The sequence below is a fragment of the Sarcophilus harrisii genome, chromosome 3 (assembly GCF_902635505.1).
Source record: "Sarcophilus harrisii chromosome 3, mSarHar1.11, whole genome shotgun sequence".
Taxonomy (NCBI): domain Eukaryota; kingdom Metazoa; phylum Chordata; class Mammalia; order Dasyuromorphia; family Dasyuridae; genus Sarcophilus; species Sarcophilus harrisii.
This window is the reverse complement of record NC_045428.1, coordinates 41,282,598-41,308,502: the sequence shown is the minus strand read 5'-3', so window position 1 is coordinate 41,308,502 and position 25,905 is coordinate 41,282,598. Positions and strand designations below refer to the sequence as shown.

Genomic DNA, 25,905 nt, shown 5'->3' with positions numbered 1-25,905 from the left:
GAATCTGGGTTCTTGTACTTAGGTAGCTAAGGACTCTGAAAAAGTAATTTAACTTCTACAGGACTCCTTCTAATACTGTTGGTTGACTGTGTAAGAGCTTTATAAACTCGGAAACATTTTATAGTACATTATGTTTTACCTTATCTTACAAGTGTCCTTATGTTAAATTTTTAAAAAGTAGTTTTCAGTAAGGATCTGAGCCTTAACAGGGTGGGGCCTCTGGCTTTTTATTGAAATAGAGATTTTTGAGTCAGCACATAGAAATAACTGATTTAGCAAAAATAGAATAAAAATAAAATGGGAAGCATTCTTCCCCAGGTGGGTTACACCCTTGCTGAACTTCCCACCAATTCTCTTGCCACTGCTTCCTTTCTAGATCCTGGCTTTCATGTGCATGGATCCTGGTTTTTTTTTTTTTTTTTTTTTTTTTTTCTCTCCACCTTGTGGGTGTCCAGAGAGCACCTCAGAAATAAATTTGCCTTAAAAAGCAGCAGTAGTGCTTTTCTTACTGTTTCTCCTGCATTTGATGGTTTTGCCCCAGATGACCAAACTGCTCATTTTGAAGGTGCTCTGGATTTGTTTAAGAAGATATTATTAGTATTGCTCTACAAAGGAAAATGAGAGTTTTCATAATTATTATTTACCTTATGAAATTAATACTGGCCAGTATCTATTAGCAAATGCCATATTGTACACCTAAATGTGATTTTCATGATCAGAAATTAGGTTGTTCAGAACACCTGGGCACAGAACTGTTGCCCTGACTTTTTTTTTTTTTTTTTTTTTTTTTTTAATCAGCAAGAGCTGTTGAAAATGTAGGTTGACTTGAATGAGCAGGATTGTGAAAGAAAAATGCAGTATCACTGGTTCTATAATGACAGCCTGGTGCATGAAATGTTATGGCTTCAGTCCACCCCATCCACAACCATTTCCAAACATGTGCTCTCATTTACAGGATGAATCTTCAAGTCATGAATGTAACCAGCGTACGATTCTGCTCTATGGGGTTGGGAAAGAGCGTGATGAGGCAAGACATCAGCTGAAGAAAATTACTAGAGATATCCTGAAAATCCTTAACAAGAAGAGCACGCCTGAATGTGGGGGTAAGATGCCCTTAGTCTGTGCTACATGTCCTCCACACAGCCTTAGCAAATTCTCCTCCCAGCCACTGTCAAAAGAGAGAAATAAAGCACATGTTCTTACTTACTCTGGGCCAAGTGCTCAAGCAAGCTTGCCTGCCTGCCCTGCCCACAAGGAGCTTACATTCTAAATTATAATTGTAGAGGTACTTTCTCCAGAATTATTGTGGGTTTTTTTAATAAATAATTTTTATAGATATTTATTACTCTTTTGTTGTTATAGTGCCTAGATTTCCCCTGTATCCTTGTCTTCCACTTCTAGAGAACTATTCTTTATAACAACAAAGAATTAAAACAAACAAAAAATAGAAGTGAAAAAGATGATAAAAGGAAATCGGCAAAATTGATCAACACCTAAAAAGAAATCTAAGATTACACACTGAATTCCACTGCCCTTAGCATTTAAAGTTTGCCCTCGACCTTCAGGGATCTTGAAAGGCCTCCTTGAAAGGGCCATTTTCAGAGATTTTTGTCTTTATTTTTCTGAAATAAAGTATAATCTTACATGTAAATTTGTGTATATATAAATGTAGTGTATGTGTGTATGTATGTGTTTGTATATTATGTGTATATATGTTTGTGTTTAGTGTATGTATATGTGTATATGCATGTATGTGTATATAATGTATATATCTGTATGTACACATATGGTTGGGTTACACATCTATGTATACATGTAACTGTTGTAGATATATTTGTATACATACATACATATATACATATGTATTTGTATTGCACATTTCCAGGTGCTACTGGAATCCTTGGTCTTTACTGGAACCTCTGGCAAATATTTCTTTCCTTGTGTAGTATATATACACATGTATAAGCATATATGTGTGTATATTTATATATGTATATGTGTGTATATATATTTATATAAGTATGTTTAAAAAATATATAATGTATGTATATATACACCTACATACATTCACATACATATGGTTTATACACATGCATTTCCAAGTACCACTGGAATTCTTGGTCTTTACTGGAACCTCTGGCAAATATTTCTTTCCTTGCATAATTCGGAATAGTGAAGATTTTATGGTGGTTTCTCTGTTTTTAAATAACAGTGGTTACCTGCTATAGTTTACTTTTTAATCTCTTAAACTACCAGGATAATTTTTGACAATGTTGTATTTTAGAGCAAGAATTCTTCAACTCCATATTTTTTTGAATAGTTCCAATACCCTGAGAGATCCACAATTGGTCCTGTACTGAGTGAATGAGGTGGATGGAGGTGTACCAGTGATACAAAACAGGGACAAATACCCATAGGATGGGTGATAGTCATATTTTGCTAATAATAAGAAAGATTACTATAGTGGTCACTATGTGGCAGGCACTATGCTAAGCAATTTATGCCCTTCCTCTCATTTGATCGGGGTGGGGAGGTAGGGAAGGGGGAGGATCCTATTATTACTCCCATTTTACAGTTGAAGAAAGTTAATCAAATAGTGTTAAATGGCTTGCCTCAGAGTCACACAGCTGGTAAGTGTCTGAGGCTGAATTTGAACTCAGTCCTGGCTCCAGGGCTTGTGAACTATCTAGATATCTTTAGATATATTTCAAAGACTGTCATAGAGATTTAATTTTGATAAATTGACCTCAAAAGGATAGAGCTAAGAGTGGTTATAAGTGCTATTTGCCCCCTCTCTCCAAAAAAAAATTTTTTTAAATGGTTTGTATATATTTATCTTTGTAAATGGCAACATATATAAAGATAAATATATACAAACCATTTTTTTAAAATGTGGAATATAAACTTCCTGAAGATCTCTCCAGTAGCTGGCATCCTGTCCAGCACATAGTAGGTAATTAATTGCTAGTTGATAGGAATTTAGTAGAGCATGAAGGTTTAGGTTGATTTAGACTTGTTGAGTAGAAGAGGTCAAAGAAAAAGAAAAACCTCTTTCAGTAATGAGAGAATGAGCTGATCTGAGAAGTCGGGGTCTCCCTCCACATAGAAGTCAAAGGACTGCATGTTCAGCGGGGAATTCTGGTTTAGGTATGAATTGCATCAGTCCCTTGTGGCTCTGCAGTTCAGCGCAAGTATAATTTCCTTCTTGTGACCACAATTCCCAGTTTGATTGTTATCAATGAAATTCAATCATTCACTAGGCAGTAACATTTTAGGACTTACTCATTTCTCTTCTACACTCGTGGCTAAAATACAATTTGGTTCTAAGAACCCAGACAATGGTGTCATTAAAAAGATAGTAAAATAGTGACCACATATAGATGCAACACCTTTGAAATCCGCGCTCGTGCTGCACATAGGGCTTCAGAGGAATGGAATTCAGAACATCTCTAGGACACCCATTGACCTTCACAGTTTCAATCCATAAAGGATAATTTTTTGAAAACCTCTCCACCAGACTCTTGTGCTTATGAGCTTGTCCAAATCTCTTCCAAAATCACTATTGACTTATAATTTAATATACCATCTTAATAAAGTCACCCTTTATTTCTCTTCCCCATTGCCACTAGTATCTCTGGAACCACATCAGTCCTTTGGAAGGGAATGTTTGGGACAAAACTGGATGACTTGTCTCTTTAATCGCCCATCCCTGTTTTCCCCAGAGAATCTCCCATTCCATTCACCCAATCTCCCCTTTCTCCCTCGTCATCTCCGGTTCTTCCCTGTCCCTTACCCTGCATATCCAATCTACTGCTAAATTTTGTCACTTCCCCCTCTGCAGCATCTCATAAGGTCATTGTCCAATTAGTTGCCAAATATACTAGTGACTGGTTTCACTTCCCCCATCTTTTACATCTGAACTCCCCTGCTTACTTTGGCCACCATCCTAGTTCAGACCATCATCATTTTGTACCTAGACGACTGCATTGAGCTTCTGATTAACCTCTAGTCTCTTCTCCACTCAGCTGCCCATACTATCTCCCTATTCTGTAAAGTTCAATGACTCCGCTTGACTTTAGACAGTCAGTCTTTAAAACATTTATAAAATGCCTGCTATTTACCAGGCATGGGGCAAAATGCTGGAGATACAAAAAGTGGCCAAAAAGGCAGCCTCTACTCTCAAAAAGCTTACAATCTAATGGGGGAGATGTCAAGCAAATAATTTTGAATAAATGAAGTATATACAGAATAAATAGGAAATAATTAAGACACTAGAATTAAGAGGGATTAGGGAAGTCTTCCCATAGAAGGTGGGATTTTAGTTGGGACTTAAAGGAAGCTGGGGAAAGTAGTAAGCCAAGATAAGGAGGAAAATGCTCTAGGCATGGAGGAGCAGTCAGAGAAAATGCCCAGAGCTGAGAGATGGAAGGTCTTGTTTGTGAAATAGCCAGGATATCATTATCATTGGAGAGAAGAGGATGTGAAGAGACTGGAAAGGTAGGAGAGGAATAGATTACTGAAGGTTTTGAATGCCCCAAAAGAGTATTTTTTAATTTTCCTGGAGGCAATAGAGAGCCTCTGGAGCTTATTTAGTACAAGGCTGACAGAATCATACCTGCGCTTTAGGAAAATCACTTTAATGGGTGAATGGAGGATGGAGTGGAGTGGGGAGATCCACCAGCAGGCATAATCAAGTTGTGAAATATTGAGGAACTGCACCAAAATGATGGCAATTTTAAAAGAGAGACGGGGACATATATGAGAGTTATTGCAAAAGTGAATCAACAGGTGTTGGCAACAGATTGGATATAGGAAGTGAGAAATAGGGAGGGATCCAGGATGACTCCCAGATTGTGCGCCTAAGCAACTGGGAGGATAGTGTTGCCCTCTACAATCAGAGAGAAGATAAGAGGGGGAAGAATTTAGGAAGAAAGATGAGTTCTAGACATCGTGTTTGAAAGGTCCTTGGAGAAGAGAGATTGGAGGTCAGCTAGAGGTAAGGGCTAGAAAGATAAGTTTGAGAATCACCAATATAAAATAGTTGATAGGATCATCAAGGGAATTACAGAAGGAGAAGAGAAGGGGATCCAGAACAAACCCCTGAGGGACACCTCAGGTATATATGTATAGTCTGGATGGGGATCCAGTAAAGAAGATTGAGAAGGAGCAGTCATATATAAAATAGAACCAGGAGAAATGGCGTCCTGATTAGAGGAGTAAATATTATTTCATCATTATCTCATCCTCTTAAAATATTTAATGCAAGTTTTACAAGGCAAGTTATTAGTATAGCAATATGTATATGTATACAATTTATGTATTTATCTATGTGTGTTTATGTGTGTGTGTGTATAAATATAAACACATAAACATATAATTGGTAATATAAATAATATACTGGTAGTATGTGCTGAAAAAACATATGGTGAATATAAGTTCCTTGAGGGCAGGGACCAATTTGTTTGGATGTTTGTTTTATTTTCTGTTACCTGACAGTGCCTGTAAAAAGCAGTTTTAAAAATGCTTGTCAATTGACTGGGGATTACTGATTCTTACTTAATTCAAGCTTGAAGTAAGAGGACAATGGCTTCTAAGCTCCTCTTCACAAGCTTATATGGAGCTGGTTATGGGTTTCTCCCTTGCCCTCTTATTCTCCATCTCCTCCAGAATTCTTCCCAGTTCAGACTATTTGGAAACCTCCCTTGTCCCTTTCTCTGAATATCCCCGCTCTATCCCTTCTTTCTTTAAATCTTGTCTTTCCTTTTTCTCACCTTCTCCCCACCCCACCCCTTACCCCTTATCGCTCAACCCCTGGTGAACTTTGATCTGGGCATTGACATGGGATGCTGGGATGGATTTTGTGATGGTAGAGCAAAGCAAAACCTGCTCTGTATTCCCAGCCCATTAATCAATGAATGCTCCCCAACTTCATAGCTTCTCCCATCAGGCTTTCTGTACTACCACAGTCCCCTATCTTACCACTTGGACAGTCTCTTTATATACCTTCCATTCTATCTCCCGACTCTCCCCACACTCATGCTAGACTAAACTTTCTTTCACATAGAGCTAGTGTTATCACACTTCTACTAAGAAACCTAACCTGGCTTTTTATGTTATCTGGGGAAATTACAGACTTCCTCCTTTGCTGGCTCACAATCTTCTCTTGCCCTCAAGACTCTTTCCTTGTTCCCCTTTGTGACTCTGAGCTTCCTCACTGGCTGACCAGATCTTGGATTTTCCATCATTAGTACTGCTCCAAGTCTTGAGAAGAGACATCCATTTTGAATGTCTGAGCATCAGGAAGGCTATTGTACCATTTTTTACTGCTTTCTAAGGAACTATTTTCCTAGAATTTATGGTAACTTGACTCATCCAAAATGAAAAGTTAAAAAAAACCCAGAATATTCTAGTATCATTTTGGTGAAGTTACTTGGTTGTTTAGAAAAAAGACTTACACTTGTTAAAACAAACAAACAAACAAAACTATTGATCAGCCCTTCCCTCCCTTCGTTCCCCCTCTTTCCGCAGGATAGAAAAGGAAATTAGTTTAATTAGTTTCAAAATTAGGTTAGCTGTAGCTTTCATCTGCCACTGAGCATTGTCAGAAACTGTAAGAAGCTACCAAGGAACATTTTAAATTGTTTTTCTTCTTTTTTAAAAAATCGAAAAAGCAAATATTTCTTTAACATTTGGGGATACAAGAATTTTTACTAAAATGACACCTGATCATATTGGCTTGTGAATTCAGTGGAACAGTTTCATTTGTCTAGGGCCCATAATGACTTCACAACTTCATAGTATAAAAGTAAACAGTTTGAGAAATAGAAGTGTCTATAAATGTAGAGAAGAGATATCAGTAAAAATTTTAGGAGTCTTTAAAAGTCTAGTTTCCTACTTTTTAGTTTTAGCCTTTCAATGTGTTCTCCCATTTTCTCATATAATAGAATATTGGTTCTCAAAGTGCGATTTTTGTGAACTCTTGATGGGTACCCAAGGCTAAAAGTATTTTTGTAATACTAAGACGTTTTAATTTCTAATATCAATAGTTATAACCCACATGAACAAAAGCTCCTTGGAGAGATCCTTCCTCAGTACTTTTTAATAGTATGTAAAAAGGTCCTGAGACCAAAAAGTTTGAGAACTGTTGCTATAGAGAATGCTTGTGTTTTAGCTATTTCCCCCCATCTTTACATCATTTATACTTTAATGTGATCTGATTTCATTCTCTACTGTGCCTCATAAAGCAATAAAGTATAGCTGTTATTTCTTTTCTATAATTAAATCTTCAAGGGAAGATACAAATCAGACATTGTACCATTGCTAATTTAGCTTGTGAATATATTTAAAGACATTGATAGTCCTTCATTAAATTCAAAAATAACCAAACTGCTATTTAATTTTATTAAGTTGAAGATGAAGGACAAAAAGCCAGGAAAAGCAAACAAGAGACCTTTCCTACGCTGGAGACTGTATTTACGAAACTACAACTCCTCTCGTATTTTGACCAACATCAAGTCACATCTCAGGTATCCCTTAATGAATTCAATTTGATGATGTTTTGATACTGTTGCTACTACCTTAATACATCTGTTTTATGCCTTTTCTAGTTCTACTAAGCTAGACATCTTTCAGATTTGTTCAGACAAGATATATTGTCTTTAGTGTGAGATATATGTCAGTAGAACTTAGTAAAATTTCTGGCCCATGCTTTCATTTATATTTCTTTCAAATAACCTTTTTTGAATGATACATTTTGTTTTCCTCATGAAATGTCTTTATTTTCTGATTTTACTGATTATACTGATATGTACATTTAAAAAATAACTAGTCACATATTTGGATTCTGTTAGTGTATTGCAAGCAACAAGTAGTAGGTATGTATAAACTAAACAAAATCCTGGATTTGTTGCACAGTGACCTGGCTCTGTGTGATATTTATTACCTAGTTCATGGTGTCTAAAATCATCAACATTCTTCCTTCTAGTTTTGGTCTAACAAGTGAAATTTGATGTTAGTTTTGGAAACAAAGTAGGTTTTGTGTTTATAGTATTTTGGTCTGCTTGGGGTTAATTGCTATATTCTCTTAACTAATATCCTACCTTAATGTACATTTCTTCCCATTTAATTCAGATTTTTTTTTCAGTGAAAACTGATAGTGCATTTTTCATTTACCAGATCTCTAGCAATGTACTAGAACAGATAACCAGCTTTGCTTCAGGAACATCCTACCATCTTCCCTTGGCACATCACATTCAACTCATCTTTGATCTTATGGAGCCAGCCTTGAACATCAATGGGCTAATTGACTTTGCAATACAGGTAAAAAAAAGCCTTCAGTCTGATGACAACTATAACAACAACAACAACAACATAATAACAGTAATAAACTTTTCCATAGATTTTTATATTTAGGAAGGAAAAAAAATTGACTAAACTTAAATAATTTCTATACAAAGAGTAGGGTTTTTATTGTCAGTTAGTTGGCCGAGTGAATAGTTAGCATAGTGAGTATACTTCAGGTAGTGTACAGTGAATAGAGAACTGGACTTGGACCAGTCTCAAACACATATTAGCTGTGTGACCCTATGCAAGTAACTTAACTTCTGTTCTTGCCTCCTCCATTTCCTCCTTATATGACCAATCTCAGGGTCATTATAAGGATAAAATGAGATAATATTTCTAAAATGTTTTGCAAATCTTAAAGTCTATATAAATGTTAGATATTATAGATATTATTAATATCATTATTATTCCAACAATATTCTAATAATAGTTCTTTTATGTACTGATTTAAGATTAATAATAGGCTTTATGTTCAATTACTTCATTTGATATAGTACTTTATAGTTTCAAAAACATTTGCACATCCTCTAACCTCAGTCGAGCCAATAAGTAAGCATTTATTAAGATCTTAATATTTTCCAAGAATTTTTCTTAGCTCCTGGCACCACAATTTCTTACAAGTAGTAGACTCTTAAGAAATGTTTTTTTGAATTGAAATCTTTTTTTATCCTCATACCAGCCTTATGACATTCTTGGAGCAACTATTATTATCCCAGGTTTTTTGTTTTTTTTTTTTTTAAGACATAAATAAGACTCTGGCAGGATAAATAATTTTTTTCCCAAGGTTAGTTAATAAATGATAGGCCTTAAGCTTGATCCCTAATCTTTTGACTCCAAATCCTAGGCTTTTCTTACTATGGTAGTATACACACAGTGGCTATTCAATAAATACACCTTTGTTTATTTATTTTAAATTATGTGTAATAGTGAAAGAATATTCCATATACATCTTTTTAAAGGTGGAAAATAGCTCTGTTTTGTTGTTTTTTGGGTTTTTTTGCTGAGGTAGTTGGGGTTACGTGACTTGCCCAGGGTCACACAGCTAGGAAGTGTTATGTGCCTGAGGCCAGACTTGAACTCAGGTCCTCCTGACTTCAGAGCTGGCACTCTATCCACTGCGCCATCTAACTGCCCCATTAAAAATGGCTCTTTTAATAATAAACATGGTAATTTATGTTATTTGTGACAAAACAGTTACTAGATTAAAGCAAAACCATTATTTAAAATTAGCCAAATGTGTTTTTGAAAATTTATTAAAACTTCATGCTTCTAAATTACAAATGTTTTACATATATTGGATTACTAGCCATTTTGGGGAAGGGGTTGGAGGAAGGAAAGGAGAAAAAAAAATTGGATGCAAGGTTTTGCAAGGGTCAGTGTTGAAAACTATCCATATGTTTTGAAAATTAAAAGTTAAATATAAAATAAAAAATTCATGCTTCTAGAGAGTAGTTCACAGGGCTATTTTTACCTTGTAATTCCTAGTAAAGTATTAAGTTTTAATAGCAAGTCAAATCTACATTCTAAAAAGTATTGTCATTACCTCAATAAACAAGACAGGTCTACAAACTTACGCTCAAGTTTCTCTTGAGTTTCAATTACTATTTCAGTCATTGTTACTTCCTGGTGTTAAGCAATAGTGTGTCTAGACATTCTTGAAGGAGAAGATTTTAAAAACAACAAAGCAGTCTTCCCTGTTTGCTGTTACTCATTCTTTAATTCGTTTACTTCATTTTTCTCCTCTTTGGGGAGAGAGTAGCTATATATGTGAGTTCTTTAGGGAGGAAGGAGAGAAAATGGTAAGGGTATTAGGAGTAATTGATTATACATTATTTATTATTTTAAATGTTGCCCTAGCACTGTTGAGTTTGCCACCTGCTTTTCATGTGTCCCTTTGTGTTTCAGCTTCTCAATGAGTTGAGTGTGGTCGAGGCAGAATTGCTTCTGAAATCCTCCAGTTTGGCAGGAAGCTACACAACAGGCTTATGTGTGTGCATTGTGGCTGTGCTGAGGCGCTACCATGCCTGTCTCATCCTGAATCCAGACCAGACTGCCCAAGTGTTTGAAGGGTTTGTAGTCCTGAAATGTTATATCTCTATTCAGAACCCCCAATTGAGTTGGGGGGGAGGGAGAGGAAGGGGAAATGGTGATGACTTTGCAAAATACTTAAAGGATAATGTTTGTGGACTTTAGGTACAGGTATACAGATGTCACAGCTAAAGTGCCCTTTAAGTTATCAATTTTATTGTCCTTAAACAATAACATGTTGGCTTTCCCAGTTTAAAAAAAAAAAGTATTCTTTTGAAAATTACCTGAATTTAGATGTGTTCTTCCTTCTATTCATAGTAGTGATATTTTTATTTTTTAATTTTTCTTTTTAGTTCCAAATTTTCTTTTTCCCTTCATTCCATTTTCTACCCACTAAGAAAGTAATCTACATATAAAGTCATGGAAAACATACTTAGTAGTTACTTTTCAATTGTAGAACCTATAAGTCCTAACAACCAATTGCCCTTATCTAGTGCTTTTAAAGTATATAAAACAAAACAGAATCCTGGGTAATGTTAGTAGTAGGTTCTCTGGATTTACAAAGATAACGGTGAGATCTCCAAATGAAATATTTTCAGAGTAACCTATAGAGCCATCATGCAGTGGCTTAGGCATATAGTTGTCCTGATATGTGTCTTGCCACTGGAACCCAGATGGCTCTGGAGGAGAATGGGAGACTGGTGACTTTGCACAGCCCTCCCTCCCTTAAATCCAGTTCATGATGTGATGGTCTTTTTTAAGAATGAAAAAAGGGTGAATGAATGAAGGAATGAATAATGCCATCAAAGAAGGCTCTCCTCTGATTTCAAGGATATTGATGAACTCAGTCTATCCAAGGCTTTTATTTGGCTACTGTACTCCTATCATGAAGAATTGAAAAGTGCATACTTGGACATGTCATTTTTTATACGTTTTATATGTTTAACTTATCAAAACTCCAGTTAGTATTGCGTATCAGGTTGAGACATTTTAGTATATGATTGTTTCCAAAATCAGAAGAAAATAAAAGACATTTAACATTGATTTCACTAATTTATAAAGAGAAGCCAAAGGTGAGGCTTTATTCCTCCATTTCTTTCCTATGTTGGTTTTAAGTCAGACCTTTTTAAGAGTTGGTCTAAGAATAGTGAGTCTTTTTCCTAACTTTAGACTTTTTCCTAACTAATTGATTAGGATTAGGGTCAACAAAATTCCCTCAGTAGCCTTAGTTGTATTTTTCCAGTCCATGAAGAGGATGTGGAATTTGATTTGGCAGGTGATGAGGAGTAAAGGAAAAAGAGAAGAAATAGATACTGTTTGGTCCCTCTAGTGCTTCATATGACTGATTGTTAGAGGAGTTTGGGAGTGATCATTTCTAACGCCATTTAAGTTGTATTTGAATGAGTTTGCCGCTTGTGGAGCAAATTACATTGTGCTTCTTAACAAAAGAGATAGTTTCAGTAAAGTGATGAGGATGAGCATGAGCCTATAACAAGTGAAAGCTTAAAGAAGGAAAAATATTATTATTGAAACAAGATAGTAGGAAGAAACAGAATTTGGGGCAAGGTATTAGATTTAATGGGGAATGGAGATACCATTTTTTCTGTGACCAGGCAGAAAAGGGAGAGAAATGAAAAAAAACCAAGGAAATTCATCGTAAATGACCTCCATCTTTTCATCAAGTAGCCAGCCAACAGTGTGAAGTTGTGAGAACAGTAATACTTTACTAGCACACCATTGCCTTTATTATATGCTGCAGACCTCAGGTCTTATGTTCCAATTGACTTTTTTCTACGAATTAAATATATATATATTTTCATCTTTATCACTTAGTCTCAAACAATTATAGAAGTCTTAGAAAGTCAACACCCTAAATTGTCGTAATGAGAGGATTCTGTAGTTGTTAAGTGGAGTATTCCTATCAATTCACTATTTTTAAAGAACAGTAAGTAAAGAGGAAGTTTCACAAGTTTCTTGGGAACTTACCACATTACTTAATGAATTCATTTGCCAAAACCACCCTTTCAAGCTGAAATTTTTTTAAGTGAAAGTAAAAATTGAGAGGAACTTATATAAAATTTAAAGCTCATCCTGTAGAGCTAGCCAGATTTTAAAATCTTTTTTCAGAGAAGAGCTTGCCAATTTTATTCTCCATTCCTTGTTTTGTGAATCAATTTAAATGAAGAGCATAATTCAGATATTTCCTTACTTCTCCACAAATTTTTATTTTTTATGGAATTTAATATCGTCTAGTAGTAGAGTAGAAACCAGTTTTTTCTATTTCATTCAAATATCTCAAGCTGTTTGATCAGTTGGTGGAACCCTTGAATTTTAATTTTAAAATTTTTTAAAGGTTCTTTTTCCCTTTCTTCCCTACAACTCTTCTAGATTGTGTGGTGTTGTTAAGCATGTGGTCAACCCGTCAGAATGTTCCTCTCCCGAAAGATGCATCTTAGCCTACCTCTATGATCTTTACGTGTCATGTAGCCATCTAAGAAGTAAATTCGGAGACCTCTTCAGGTGGGTGTATGAAAAGAACATTAAAATGTCCCTAAGAACCGAGCTGGAAGTCTTTACAAATATATGCCTGCGCTGTTTTGTTCGTCTCAGTTACTGTCTCAGTGAAAGCTATCAGTTAATGGAGCAGTAGCCATCAGAAAGGGCAAAAAAAAAATTCAGTGTGGAAGTTGATTTGGCAACCAATTATAAACATGACCTCAATCAACCGTGGCTTGACATTATGATATTTACTTCTATTTTTCTTATTGAAGATATTTCTGCTCTATTTTCCTATGCCAGATTTTTATGTGGCAAACATAAAAGTCTTGCATAATGATAGCTATCAGATATCTCACTGAAGTAGTGAGATAAACTTAGAAATTAATTGGACTTTCAGCAGTTATTCTTAGCATTACTAAGTACAGTTTAGGATTATATTTTCTTCTCTTTATATGAGATATATATATGATATGACATCATATGACTTAATATATATGATATGACACGTATAATCATGATGACAATATGTAACATTCTCAATGAAATATGAAATGCAATATAATATAATAAATATAATACATTTTTAGCTTTAGTAAATTATTTTTTAAAAATATAAAGCACCACAGTCAGAAATCTTCCTAAATTTTAAGAAAGAATAACTCATCAGTAACTATTATCAATTGTATCCATCATTCATGTTGAAAACTGATAGGAAGGCAAGCTAGGTGGTGAGTGGGTAGAGCACCAGCCCTGAAGCCAGGAGGACCTGAGTTCAAATCTGGCTTCAGACACTTAACACTTCCTAGCTGTGTGACCCTGGTCAAGTCACTTAACCCCAATTGCCTCAGTTTAAAAAAAAAAAAAAAGAAAGAAAGAAAACTGGTAGGAGTCATTTCAACTAAGCAATGATAAAATTTTTCTGTGTCCCTTAAATTTTAAAAGAAAATAAATCAATTCAAGATGTTACCTTCTATAAGTGCAGTATCATTATTGAATTCTAACTGGTTGCTTCTTTTTTATGATATCCTCATATATAGTTTCAGACATTTCCTTAAGATGCATAGGTTTCTAACTTTTTAATTGGATTTTCTTTTTCATCTTGAAATTGCCATTTAAAACTTAAAACTTGACTTGTGGGAAGCAAAGGCTGGGAAGTGGGTTTTTTGTTGTTTTTTCAAGACTAAACTCTTGTGGAACTTTTAACACTATTCTTGAATGGGTGCTATGTGGGGATCACTTCCTCCTCCTTTGATTTCGAAAAATTGTTTCTATCTTTGTTTAGCAAGACTGGGGCACTGTATTCATCCAAAACAGAAGAAAGTCTGGTTTGGGGTTCTAGCCCTTTTAGAAGATGCTTGTCTTAAATTTGTGGTTAAGGCTATCTGCTTTCTAGTTCACATTCCTGAGTGCTTTTCAAAGATTCTACCTTCCTCAATTGTCCTAACCGCTCAGTTCCTCTACTTACCTCCCATGAGCTGCATGTTCACTCGATCTCAGCTACACACAAAAGTGGTTATATCATTGATCTTGCTGTCACGAATGTAAAGGAGGCACATTTATGTTTAATAATTCTGGAATCACCTTATCTGATTTTAATCTTTTTCCTTTTTCCTCTTTCTTTCTGTTACATAACCCTACTCTTCACCCACACTGTGACTTCCAAACCCTTGACATCTCCATCCCCCCCCCAAGCCATCTCTCCTGCATCCTCCCATCTTGACCCATTGGTAAACCAATTCATTATATGCTCCTCAGCTCTCTCATCATGTCTCTGATTACACCCAGCCAGCCCTCAGACTTGAATCATACCCAGCATTTGTTACCTTCACTCCTATAACATGCTGCCAAATGAAAGTGGATCGTGCTATTGTTCTGACCAGGTCCTCTCCAGTTTTATGTTACACAACCTCTACTGGGCCCTCACTACTACTCAGTAATCTTATATTTCCCTTGTCAACATTTTATCCCAGTCATCATAAAGCACTTCCTTTTCTATCCTTCTCAAACCTCTCATGACTTCCTCTCCTCCCACTCTCTCAGCTGAGAACTTTGCCTCATATTTTACATAAAAAATTGAAGCCATTCACCATGAGCTCCCTCTTAAAGTAGGAAAACATTTAAGGGAGAAAAAGACTATGTTGATTCATAGATTAGAAAGAAAGAAATGAAGAGACAGAGGGAAGGAGAGAGAGAATTAGGAAAGGAAATAGGAAAGAAAAAATCACCGTAGTCATGGAGTAAATATAAAGATGCTATAAAAAGACTTCATTTTAGGATTCTTAGCTTGTTAGAATAAATTAAAAAGTTGGAGTGGAGGAAGTAAAAGGAACATTTGTAACACCAAGAATATTTTCATTGTGTAAAGATTTAATGTCATCCCCCATCTTGTATAATGGGTAGAGGAAATCAGGAAGACTTAGGAAAGCCAGAAGAACATTTGAAGAATGATTTCTTTTTTAGAAGGAAGCAGGGGAGAAAGAGGTAAGAGATGAATCAAATAATGAGTCAATAATGAATCAAAGGATAAGCTGAGAATGGAAAAGAATAATAATGGAGGATGAGGTTATGGTAAGTAATAAAGAGATTGAAAATTGAAGGTATAGACAAAGATTTTTTTTTGAGAGCTAAATAAAAGAATAAAAAGATGACTGGGGGATATGGATAGAATAGGGTGAGTAGCAGGTGACAAAGAATATAAAGGAAAAGGATGGTCATTGCAAGCTCATACACTATATAAAATCTTGGACTTAATTTGCATATGTGAAAATTAAACATGAAGCAATCTCTAGTCATCAGTTTAATCTTTTCATCAAATATAATTGAAAATTTCTTTTTATTTAAATATGATTGTTTTAAGTCGAATATAATTGAGCCCTTGCTTGGGTAATTGTATATCACTGCCATCTAGTGGATTATTGTCACCTCTGTTAGTTTACTCCTTTCCATTCTGGGAGTGTAGTAAATCAGATTAAATTTTGGTGACTACTGTCTAATGGGCATGATTCTTATCTATGGCATGAATGAATCCAGAATACATCCTTTTGGCTAAAAAGAAGTAATTCTGATAAAAAAAAGCTTTCCTGTGTCACACCAGGCAAAGTGTCATAACTATAAGATGGAGAGAGAAAATATGTCTGGGAAATATAGTCTAGTCTTTTCTGCTAGAAAATTTATGTAATGTTTAACCTATATCAAATTGTTTGCTCTCTTGAAGAAGGAGGGAAAAAATTTGGAACGTAAAACTTTTGTAAAGATAAAGTTGAAAACTATCTTTACCTATATTTTTAGAAAAATAAAATGCTATTTAAATATATATATATACACACAATATATTTAAAAGGAAATTTCATGTGAATTTAAAGGGAGGGCAGCTCACTATAAGATGTAGCATTCAGAATTTCTTCGGAGATTGAAGAATACTTCTTTAATAGACTTATAGGGTCAGTTAATAATGTTAGAATGTTCACTAGTGACACCCCATAGTGATGACTGAACCAAAGACATACCTTGGAATCCAGGTGTGTCTCATTCATACCTTTGCACAGTTTATCTAAAAATCGCCCTGTTTCTGAATAGTAATCGGAGTGATAGAGAAAAGAAGAGAGGGAAAGAAGAAAAGAAAGGAGGAGGAGGAAAAAAGAGATAAAAGAGGAGGAAAAAACAGATTGGGTTCAGATCCTATCCCCAACATATACTATCTCTATGACTATGGACAAATTTCTTCTTGTTGTTTTGGTCAGATCCAACTCTCTGTGACTTCATTTGGGGTTTTCTTGGCAGGAATACTGCCGTTGGTTCTCTATTTCCTTTTCCAGCTCATTTTACAGATGAGGAAACTGAGGCAAAACAGGGTTAAATGATTTGTCCAGGGTCTCACAGGCAATAAATATCTAATAAATATCCTTTTGGCTAAAAAGAAGTTTTAAGTCATAAAATTCGACTTAAAACAATCATATTTATATTTGAACTCAGGAAAATGAGTCTCTCTGACTGCTGAGCCAGGATTCTATCCACTATGGTGTCACCTAGATGCTCTCACAACTGAGAGGCAACTCTGAAGATTATAAAATGTAATCAAGTGTTCTAATATGTATCATGGAGCTCCCTATATTGACGAAATCATAGGTCCTATGAAATAGGAGCATAGTTTTGGATATGGAAGGGGCCATAGAAGTCATTTAATCCAGTGTCCTTTAGGTGAAAAATTGAAATTAATGATTTGCCCAAAATCACTTGTCACAATTTTAATCTAGTGCTTCTGTATCAAAATCCTTAGTACCACACTGATTCCTTACAACAGTCATAATAATAGTAATGATGAAAATAATATAAAGAAATAATAATAATGAAAAACATTGTATTGAAACACAGAGACCTGAGTTCACGTTACCGTGTCACTTAATCTCTAACCTTTAAATACTTAACTCTAAACTATAGATATCGAACAGATATCCTGCAGCACACTGAATGGAGCTCAAACATGATTTAAAGTGTAATAGGAAAATATTTGACAAAAATAAATAATGCAAAACATAGATAACATTGCATTTTAAAACTAAATCAATGTGTGACCTTCGGGGATCTTTGTGTGCTGCTTGAAGGAGCTCTCCAAGACTAAATATTTCAGAGAATGTATTGATCTACATTGGTGGAAACCCTTTCCTCACTTGGGAATTCCATATTATACCATTGAAATCCCAGGTCTGACCAACAATAAAAATGATGATGAATAAAAGCATTTCTGTGATATTGTTAGCTGAATATAGGTAAGTGACTCCTATAAAGTAATGGATAGTTTTTTTTTTTTTTTAATTCTGTTATTTAATCTACCTTTCAAGAAAACAACCTTTTAATTTTACTCGTATTTACTCATTTTTCACAATTTCTCCTGTTTTGTTTTTAATCTTCAGTAGTGCCTGTTCAAAAGTAAAGCAGACCATCTACAGCAATGTGCAGCCTTCAAATTCCAACTTATTATGGGACCCCGAGTTCATGTTGGATTTCATCGAGAATCCTTCTGCTCATAATGTCAATTATTCCATGCTGGGCAAAATACTCAGTGACAATGCAGCTAACCGCTATAGCTTTGTGTGTAATGCACTCATGAATGTATGTATGGGGCATCAGGATGCAGAGAGGTAAGAGGTCTTCTCTTGCAGTTCATCCCTCATTGAAGCACTAGTATTTACTGAATGTCTACTGTCTGCCCAGCCTGCTGCCAGATGCCTTTTTATAGATAGTGAAGGTGTTAAAAATAAAAGAAATCTGATGATTATTTAGCCTTTATACATGTTTCCTTTTTTTTTCTAGTAATTATTCTATTCTATTCATTGAATGTCCTGTAATTCTTTCCCTAAAAAAAAAAATACCTCCCTGGTTTAAAAAATGTCCTCTGGTTTCTACCATATTTATTAGTTCTAAGTAAACATGGATGACAGATATACAATTTATCAATTGATAAGCATAGCTTTTGCCTATAGAGAAGCAGACATAAGTATACAATTTACAAATTTATAAGCAAAGATTTTATAAATGTAGTAGAAGCAGATGTAAATTTTTAGTATTTGCTGTATTTTGATCACATTTAGACTAAGGAATTACCTTCTTATTAGTTCTTAATTTTATTTTATATTGTTCCTTTAAAACTCTATGTGTGAAAAATACAATTGTGCTAGGTATTTTAATATTAAACAAATATGTCAGTGAAGTCAATGAGAATTTATTAAACTTCTACTGTGCACCAAGCTCTGGGCTTTCCTTGATATTCTTTAGTACTGTTCTTACCATCCATTTCATTTTTATTTAATGTTGCTGGGCAATTGAAAGAATCTAAGGCATTATGTTTTGGCTTTAGTTTAAGATTAAACTGTTTGAGAAGTACTAGTAAGTCCATTGAAATCATCTAATATTGGGTAACTAGAAAGCTCAGTGACAGTGATTTAATTGTAACTAAAGGTATTTGACAGATTGAACAAAAAGGATCTTTTGTAATGGAGTAAACAACTTAAATTTCTTGACTTTATCAATTTTTAACAGACTTTTTTTTACACTTATCTGGTAAGTACTGGTTTTTAACATAAGGGATATGATGTCTGAAATTAAGGTTTAACCTTTTAGCCTGTCAAATAATAAAACTCAATTGCCCATTAATTGTGTGTGTGAATGAATGTTTTCCTTTTGTGTAATGACACTGTCTACTTTGTTTTTTCTTTCCTCTAGAATTAATGACATTGCCAACCTTTGTGCTGAGTTGACGGCTTGCTGTACTGTGCTCAGCTCAGAGTGGTTAGGCGTCCTCAAAGCCCTTTGCTGCTCTTCCAATCATGTTTGGGGTTTCAATGATCTCCTTTGCAGTGTGGATGTAAGTTTTGTATTTCACTCTAAAAACTGAAATTTTTAACAAGAATTTAGTTATCTTCCTAATCAGCCCTTACCTGTACTATTGCAAAAATATTATCTCATAAATTACAAGATATAGATCTGATTTAAATCTTAAAGCATAGATGCATTGGATAGGATAGAGAACTTGGGGTTTGAATCTTCCCTCAGTTACTAGTTGTGTGACCCTGAGCAAGCAAATTACTCTCCTTGTGCCTTAGTTTTTTATCTATAAAATGAAGAAAATAATTACACCTACCTCAGACTGTGGAATAAGGACCAAATAAGATAACATGGATATTGTTTTGCAAATTTTAATGCATTAAATAAATTTGGATAGTTACTTTTGTTGTTAGTAGTAGTAATAGTAAGAGTAATAATAATAAGTATAGCTGTGGGGAGACTTAAGCTTTTTTCCAGAAATAAAGATGAATGTTTATGAAATGTGCAGGTTTTCCATTTATATTCATTAGAGCCAGTCAGTCAATAAATAATTATTACTTGTCTGCTATGAGTCAGGCAAAAAGTGGCAAAAGATAATAGTCCCTATCCATAAGGAGTTTTAATGTGAGAGACAACAAGTGAACGTGTGTGTGTGTGTGTGTGTGTGTGTGTGTGTGTGTATTTTATTTAATATACATATATGTATACATACACACACACAAAAAAGAAATGGCATATAAAATAAATGAAAAATAAAAACAAATAAATAAAGATAAAGAGGAAGTAATTAAAATACAAAAGGCATTAGGATTAAGAGAGATTGTATCCTACAAGCATAAAAACTCCTTTTTCAGTGTTTTTACCCTCTCACCCCTCGTTTCTGTACAATGTCCTAGGTTACTCAGAATATGGAACTTAAATATCTAAACCACTTTAATGACATGAATAAAATTGTTTTTGAATCAAATAAAACATGAATATTAAGGAATTGTATGTGGGAGACTATATTCCATAAAAACTAATTCTGTATCCAAATTAGCACTAGCTTTACCTTATTATGCTTAGCCACAGTAACAATAGTACAAACAATAGCTGGCCTTTTATAACGGAGCCAGACACGATAGTGCACCCATCTTTTGGGTGGCCAACATTAATGGCTATTTGAACTAGGAGTTCAGAGCTGTAGTATCGTCACTAAGTCTGACATCAGTATGGTGAGCACTAAGGTGTGGTTAAGCTAGCCTAGATCAGAAACAAAGCATTTGTTGCTGATCACTGGAGGAGCTGAGTGTGACTGTTACATGTGGAAGCTGGACAAAATAGGGAGAACTACTCTCCAAAAACAAAACAAAGCATTAATATAGGGCTTTAAGGTTTGCAAAGTACTTTACTTCTCTAATCTTACTGGAGAGAATGCTTTGCCTCAGTATGACCTTTTCCTTTTGGATTTTTTGGGAATACATTTATGTTTTCTGTCTTTGCTATTTAATACTGGGTTATACTTTGCATAAGAGTATTAGTGTGTATTTATTTTCACATTTTCAAGGATTGGACATTTCTCCTTATTGTGGTTGTTGATGATTTGTCAACAGTTGCATTCACTTTATCTTTGCCTCCATCATATTTGTATAAACTATAGCCAAAGCTCCCATCATTTTTCACCATTCAAGGAAAAAGAGCCTAATTTTTTTCTTCCTGAACTTATATGAAATTCCTTTCTTTTCCTTCATAATTTCACCAAACTTGTCTGGCTTTTTAATGTCTTCTTTAAGGTGCATTTTCACTAGTAACTTTATTTTCTGTCTATAGTCCTGATAAAATTCTGCAGATCCATCAGTTTCTTTTTTTGGTTGGCTAAATATCCTGAATGATTAACCCTTGTGAAAGACTCTCTGGAGATTCCCCCTCTATTTATATGTTGGTCTTTGTAGCTACGATATGGAACTCAGTTGCCTGGCATTTAGAAAGCACTTAATAAATCCCCATTGAATCTTATTGAATTTTGGTGCTATGAAATTGATTAACCAGTATCATCTTTTTTAATGTGACTCAAAAATACTGTCCACTTCTAAATTTCTTGAACTCTTGAGAGAGATACAAGAATAGCATCTAATAATTGTTTAAAATATAATTTCAAATTAGTGGCTTAGTTTAACAATTATAACAGGATAGTACCAATTAGCTAGTGTTTCTTTGATAATAATTTTACCTGTGACTGATCAGCTAGGAAAACATGCCAATATTTTCTCCTGTTTTGTTTTGCTTCCTCAAAGGTCAGTGACCTCTCATTCCATGATTCACTGGCCACCTTCATTGCTATTCTGATAGCCCGGCAATGTTTTTCCCTGGAGGATGTTGTCCAGCATGTGGCACTTCCTTCACTGCTTGCAGCAGGTAGGAAAATCATGATGGCAAAACCTTTTAAATCTCTGTTCTTACCTACTAGCATATTTGCCCAAGGGCAGATGATGGCTTCAAGATGTAAAGACTGGTTTTGAGCTTCTTTTTTTTGTAAACCATTGTAAACTTTATTCAAGATGTGCTAGGAATTTTGTGCTAGGAAAATTTGTTTGCAAAGGGGATGGATGGTACAGTGGGCAGTTCCCAGAATGGATTGTACAATTGCTTACACTGCCCAACTTCTGAAGATTAATGGAGCGTTCTATCATGAAAAAAGTGCCATCGTGATGAGATACTGGAGATGGTGTCCTAAGCCTGATTTATGTCATACATTATTGGCAATGAGGAGACAGCATCCCTCTCTTTTGCACTATCTTAGCAGCCTGGGACAAAACTCCAGTCACTTGGTCTTCACCTCAACTAAGAAAAGTTTAATAATATACTCATCATTTAGGTATTAATAGAACTGACTTCTTCAAAAGGAAAAAAAAAAATGTTAAATCCATAATTTGAGGTATATCAGGTGTTTAAAAAGTTTCAGGGACTCAAAACCTGAGTCCATGAAATTTTTAGTTTTAATATCTTGAAATTATATTTCAATATGAATTTTGTTTCCTTTATAATCCTATGCATTTTATTTTGTGAATTTATGTAAATATTACTCTGAGGAAGTATCTGTAGATTTTCCCAGACTGCCAAAAATGCGTGTCACACAAAAAGTTAAGAACTCCTATTTTAAATGAATGGTTCCTTAGGGGAATTTGAACAAAGATCTGCATTAAAAAACCAAAAAAAAAAAAAATGTGTTTTTAAAAATAATATACTTTGAGCAATATGGAAATATGTTTAGAAGAATTGTAATTGTTTAACTTATATTGGATTGCTTGCTGTCTAGGGGAGGGAGGAGGGAAGAAGAGAGGAGAAACAATTTGGAACACAAAAGTTTTGCAAAAGTTTTGAATGTTGTAAACTATCTATGCATATATTTAGAAAAATAAAAAGCTATTGTAAAAAAAAAAAAATCTGTGATCCAGTAAATCTAAAGGCTCAAAAAATACAATAAAATTAGATGCTAGAAGTTTAGTATTAAAGTTTGGGGTTTCTTTTCTTCTTTAGCTTGTGGAGATCCAGATGCTGAGCCTGGAGCAAGAATGACATGCCGACTTTTGCTTCATCTTTTCCGAACCCCGCAGGTCTGTTTGTTACCTCAAGCGACAGGTAAGTCGGCAGCTGAAAAATCACTTATTGAACTCTCTTACTTTGGTATCAAGCTCCCCAAATCACCCAGTAGACAGCCTACGCTTTCCTTCCGGTGTTTTAGTGGGCTTGCTCGAGGGTTGATGAAGAAATGAGATAACTGATAGAGAAATTGGGAACATCTTTCATTAAAGTAATAACCAGGATGTATTGAGAAATGCAAATAAGGAAATAATGAACAATAAAAATACCTTGACTCTGGGTAAAGCACTGTTGGTGGTGTGGTATGCTGCCATACAACGATGTATTTTATTTGTTTATTTTTTGGTCTTGAAATAAGACTCTACTAGCATAGTTTTTCTTTGGGAGTGGGTTAGAATTCTCTTCCGGGTGCATTTTCAAGTTTGCATTTAAGTATTTATAAGATGTGGTAAATTCAGGACCTCCAAATAGGAAGTATCCATAGATAGCACCAATTTATGTTCTACAGCTAAGAAGCAAATTAATAATCATTTGAAATAATGATAATGTTTCCTTATGATTCCTGAAGTAACACATGGCTATAACTCCGACGGGTTGCTAATGTCATTTAAGTTCTCCAGATGATCAATTTAAATGACTTGCTTACTCTATAGTGTTACGATGTACTGCTAACTGTATGGAGATAATATTATTGATGCTGTCCATGGTTCACTGTCCCCTCCTAGGGAAGCCTTTCCCTGGAATTCGTTCTTCTTGTGATCGTCACCTTTTAGCTGCTGCTCACAACAGCATAGAAGTGGGAGCTGTCTTTGCTGTCTTAAAAGCAATTCTCATGCTTGGTAAGATCATTCAAAGACTACGCTTTTCAGTTAAATACCCAAACTTCGGAAGGATTTTTGTTGACCCGGACCTGTTGTTTGCACGGCAGATTGAGAGCTGTTTGTGATCGTTTCAAAGCTCGTTGTGGGATGCTGGTCCCAGCACGGCTGGCTTTGTTGACCAGTCCACAGTGGCTCCCCATGGAAACCTAATCTTTTTCTGTGGCATTTTTAATTGCAGGATGTTGCATCCAGAGATGTAAACTGAATCTTCAGACAATTTTTGTTGTTTCTATGTTTGTAATATTGGCAAAAGAGTCTCTGCAGAAAAATAGCTTGTGTGCTGGAAGGGGAAGACTCGGTGATCTAAACCTGGCTTCTGGCAGACTTCTCGGCACCAAGAGTTTAAATTTCAGCCAGATTCGAGCCCTGAGCTGGGAGGCAGGAATCCTGGGTTACAGTATTGATATTCCTTTGCTTCTGAGCGGCTCTGGGCCAGCTAATCTCCAGTGCATTAGTTTTTCCATGAGTAAAGTTATGGTAGTGGAAATGGAGCAGGAAGGGGGGAGGATAAAGAAGAACATGACAAGGGGAAGAGGAAGAAAAGAAATGGTGTCTCAAGATTAGAATAGAATCACTGGGATGCTTTAAGCCTTAATTATATTGAGACCTATGATATTTCACAGTGTCCTTAGAGAGAATCAGAATAGTTTCCTTTCTTCATTTTATTCTATCCAAGAGCAGCCCTTGAATTATCTGGTAGCTGACCTACACCAGGGCTTCTTAAAGAAAGCTTGATTGTGGTTTACATAGTTCTTTAGCAATTTGGTGAAATCTATGGCCTTCTTCTCCGAATTATACAATTTAATTAATTTAGGGGTCCTCAAACTTTTTAAATAGGGGGCCAGTTCACTGTCCCTCAGACTGTTGGAGGGCCAGACTATAGTAAAAACAAAAACTTTGTTTTGTGGGTCTTTAAATAAAGAAACTTCATGGCCCTGGGTGAGGAGGATAAACGTCCTCAGTGCTGCATCTGGCCTGTGGCTGTAGTTTGAGAGGACCCCTGATCTAATGCATAAAATAAAATACATAGCATTACAAAGGAAACTGATTATATTGAAATAAAGTTATCCCCCCCAAAAAAAAATTAAAATCATAAAGCCCTAGTTAAGCATCCCTAGCCTAATCTAACACTTCATGTGTTTTAGCCAACATGAGTAAGTAAACCATATTGTAGATTTTAAAAATTTACCTATTGAATCTTACCTTCATTGACATGAGAGCAAGCTTTCTACCATCCTTTAAATAGGATGCTATGTGTGTAATAAATATATATTATATATATACATATCTCTCTGTTTGTATGTATATATACATATATACATATTTGTGTATACGTAACATACACATGTATGTATATACGTTTACATATATGTACATATATACCTATCTCTGTGTGTATATGACGTGTGTGTGTGTGTGTAGTTTTTATGAGGCATTTGGGGTTAGGGACCTTGCCCAAGGTGACTCAGTATTAAGTGCCTGAGGCCAGATTTGAACTAGGTCGTCCTGACTCCACTGTGCCATCTAGCTGCCCCTTAATAATATGTATTTGATGATGAAAGCAAGAAAAGATAATTATGTAAAATGAATTACCCACAAAACTGGAACTCCTTTTGTATAAACTACAAAAATTATAGAAATTACGCCTTGGGCCATTTCTCAGCTTTCAACGAACAACCAAAAGATACTGAGAAACATGGAGAGTTTCACTTTTCTTTCTGTGAGTGGGAGATGGATCAGGAGGAACTTATATGTAGTGAAGCATATTAGGGGAGACTTACTCAAGATTAAAAAAGTAGAGTTATAATAATATAATAAAGAAACCTAAGAGCTTCACTTACCTGAACTTCCTTAATTATTTAGTAAATAAATAGGAATTTTTAAAATTGTGTCCTGAGGGCAGACATTAGCCAGATACCCATTAAAAAAAGGTTCAATTTCAATGAAGAAAACACTTCTGTGTTGATTTAGTTCAAAGTAAAAGCCAAAACCCAACCAATCAGTGTCAAATAAAAGAATGTCATAGAAAGTATGAATCAGTTCCCTAAATTTTAAGCGTGATTTTAGATCTTAATTTATTTATGCTAACCTATCTACATATTTGATTATCTATTCATATCTTGTTCATGTCTTTTTACTTTGAAGCAACCAGCACTTTTTAAAATTAAAAGTCCATTTAATTTTATTTTTTTCCTTGAACCTTCAAAACTGACCACCATTTCCAGAATCACACAGAGATACATGTGCCATATGG

At 35.0% G+C, this 25,905-nt stretch overlaps 2 protein-coding genes across 16 annotated transcripts in view; one reads left to right on the top strand and one right to left on the bottom strand.

Annotated features, from left to right (window-relative positions):
- Window positions 1-25,905, top strand: part of MED12L (mediator complex subunit 12L) — a 370,226-nt gene that overhangs the window by 277,617 nt on the left and 66,704 nt on the right. For 12 of the 14 annotated variants that reach the window (XM_031957753.1, XM_031957757.1, XM_031957759.1 and 9 more), the window contains 10 exons: window positions 956-1,103; window positions 7,408-7,526; window positions 8,176-8,319; window positions 10,249-10,412; window positions 12,760-12,891; window positions 17,781-18,008; window positions 19,090-19,231; window positions 21,465-21,585; window positions 22,708-22,809; window positions 23,496-23,609. In XM_031957753.1, the coding sequence (XP_031813613.1) occupies window positions 956-1,103; window positions 7,408-7,526; window positions 8,176-8,319; window positions 10,249-10,412; window positions 12,760-12,891; window positions 17,781-18,008; window positions 19,090-19,231; window positions 21,465-21,585; window positions 22,708-22,809; window positions 23,496-23,609 (1,414 nt within the window). The remainder of the gene's footprint in view (window positions 1-955; window positions 1,104-7,407; window positions 7,527-8,175; window positions 8,320-10,248; window positions 10,413-12,759; window positions 12,892-17,780; window positions 18,009-19,089; window positions 19,232-21,464; window positions 21,586-22,707; window positions 22,810-23,495; window positions 23,610-25,905) is intronic. The other 2 variants (XM_031957758.1, XM_031957763.1) reach the window with 2 other exon arrangements.
- Window positions 1-25,905, bottom strand: part of P2RY12 (purinergic receptor P2Y12) — a 60,184-nt gene that overhangs the window by 13,423 nt on the left and 20,856 nt on the right. The window contains exon 1 of one of the 2 annotated variants that reach the window (XM_023500745.2): window positions 14,694-14,752. The exons of the other annotated variant lie outside the window; for it this stretch is intronic. The gene's annotated coding sequence lies outside the window, so the exon portion shown is untranslated. Of the gene's footprint in view, window positions 1-14,693; window positions 14,753-25,905 lie in introns of those variants that run through there. 2 annotated transcript variants of the gene reach the window in all.